Source organism: Condylura cristata, unplaced genomic scaffold (assembly GCF_000260355.1).
Source record: "Condylura cristata isolate star-nosed mole 26May11 unplaced genomic scaffold, ConCri1.0 scaffold00025, whole genome shotgun sequence".
Classification (NCBI taxonomy): Eukaryota; Metazoa; Chordata; class Mammalia; order Eulipotyphla; family Talpidae; genus Condylura; species Condylura cristata.
Genome location: NW_004567126.1, coordinates 34,007,016 through 34,007,948, shown reverse-complemented (window position 1 = coordinate 34,007,948; position 933 = coordinate 34,007,016). Strand labels below are relative to the sequence as shown.

The 933-nt window shown below is 68.5% G+C and overlaps 1 protein-coding gene across 1 annotated transcript in view; it reads left to right on the top strand.

The window, feature by feature from the left end:
- JRKL (JRK-like) overlaps positions 1-434 on the top strand; it is a 20,514-nt gene extending 20,080 nt beyond the window's left edge. The window contains exon 7 of the mRNA XM_012729463.1: positions 166-434. Within this exon, the coding sequence (XP_012584917.1) occupies positions 166-434 (269 nt within the window). The remainder of the gene's footprint in view (positions 1-165) is intronic.
- The last annotated feature ends 499 nt before the right edge of the window (positions 435-933 follow it).

The following is a 933-nucleotide window of genomic DNA, read 5'->3' as shown; positions in this document are numbered from 1 at the left end:
GGCCCCGGGAGCTGACCACGCCAGGCCCCGGACTGAGCACAGCAGGCCTGGGGACGACCACGCCAGGCCCTGGCCACACGCAAAGTGCAGCCAGATGAGCCTCCGGCCAGAGGCGGGGCTGGGGGGACACGGGAGCAGGATTGAAACCCTCCGCGGTGCCCTCAGGCACGCAGGCCGGGCAGCGTCGGACACCGCTGCAGAGGCCCCAAGTCCGGCACAAGAGCCACGGACAGGTCAGCGTGACGGGGGCGGGGTTGCAGCCGAGAGGGGTGCGCAGCCCCTGGGGACCCCCCGACCGCGGGCAGCTGGGGGAGGCCCCACGCGCTCCTCAGATCCGGCCCAGCGTGGACGGGGCCGAGCCGCCCCAGCTCCGGTTCACGCGGGCAGCGCTCCGGCCTGTCCTGTCCGTCTTCTGCGTGGTGACGCTCTTGTGAGCTGCGGCCCCTCGACGCTGGCAGGCGAGTCAGCGTGGGTGACAATTCCCCTTTCTGAAGCGCGTGTCATGTAGTGGTCGGAAATGCTTATTTCTAGTTTGATGACCTTGACCGGACGCGTGGTAAGATCAGCAAGAGGGCGGGAGATGCCCAAACAAACAGATATTTTGGGGGATTTATGGCTCCCGTGGGAAAAGAGCTGCCTGGCATCGACTGGCCAGCCCGTCCTGCTGAGCAAGAGGGCAGCACATGGCTTGTTTCAAGCAGGTGCGAGGGGACCACGTGGGGTTCGAAGCAGGAGAAGGGTGGGGAGCTGCCCCTGGGAGGGTGGGCGGCCGGGGGAGCCCCGACCCGCGGCCTCGGCGCTCACCCGGCTGAGCATGGGAGCCTCGGACTAGCTGGCTTCTGGGGAGGTGGCGCCTCTCTCCCGCGCAGGAGCAGCCGCGCACTGGGCAGTGAGGGGGTGTCAGCGTCAGAGTCGGCCCGAACAGCGGCTGAG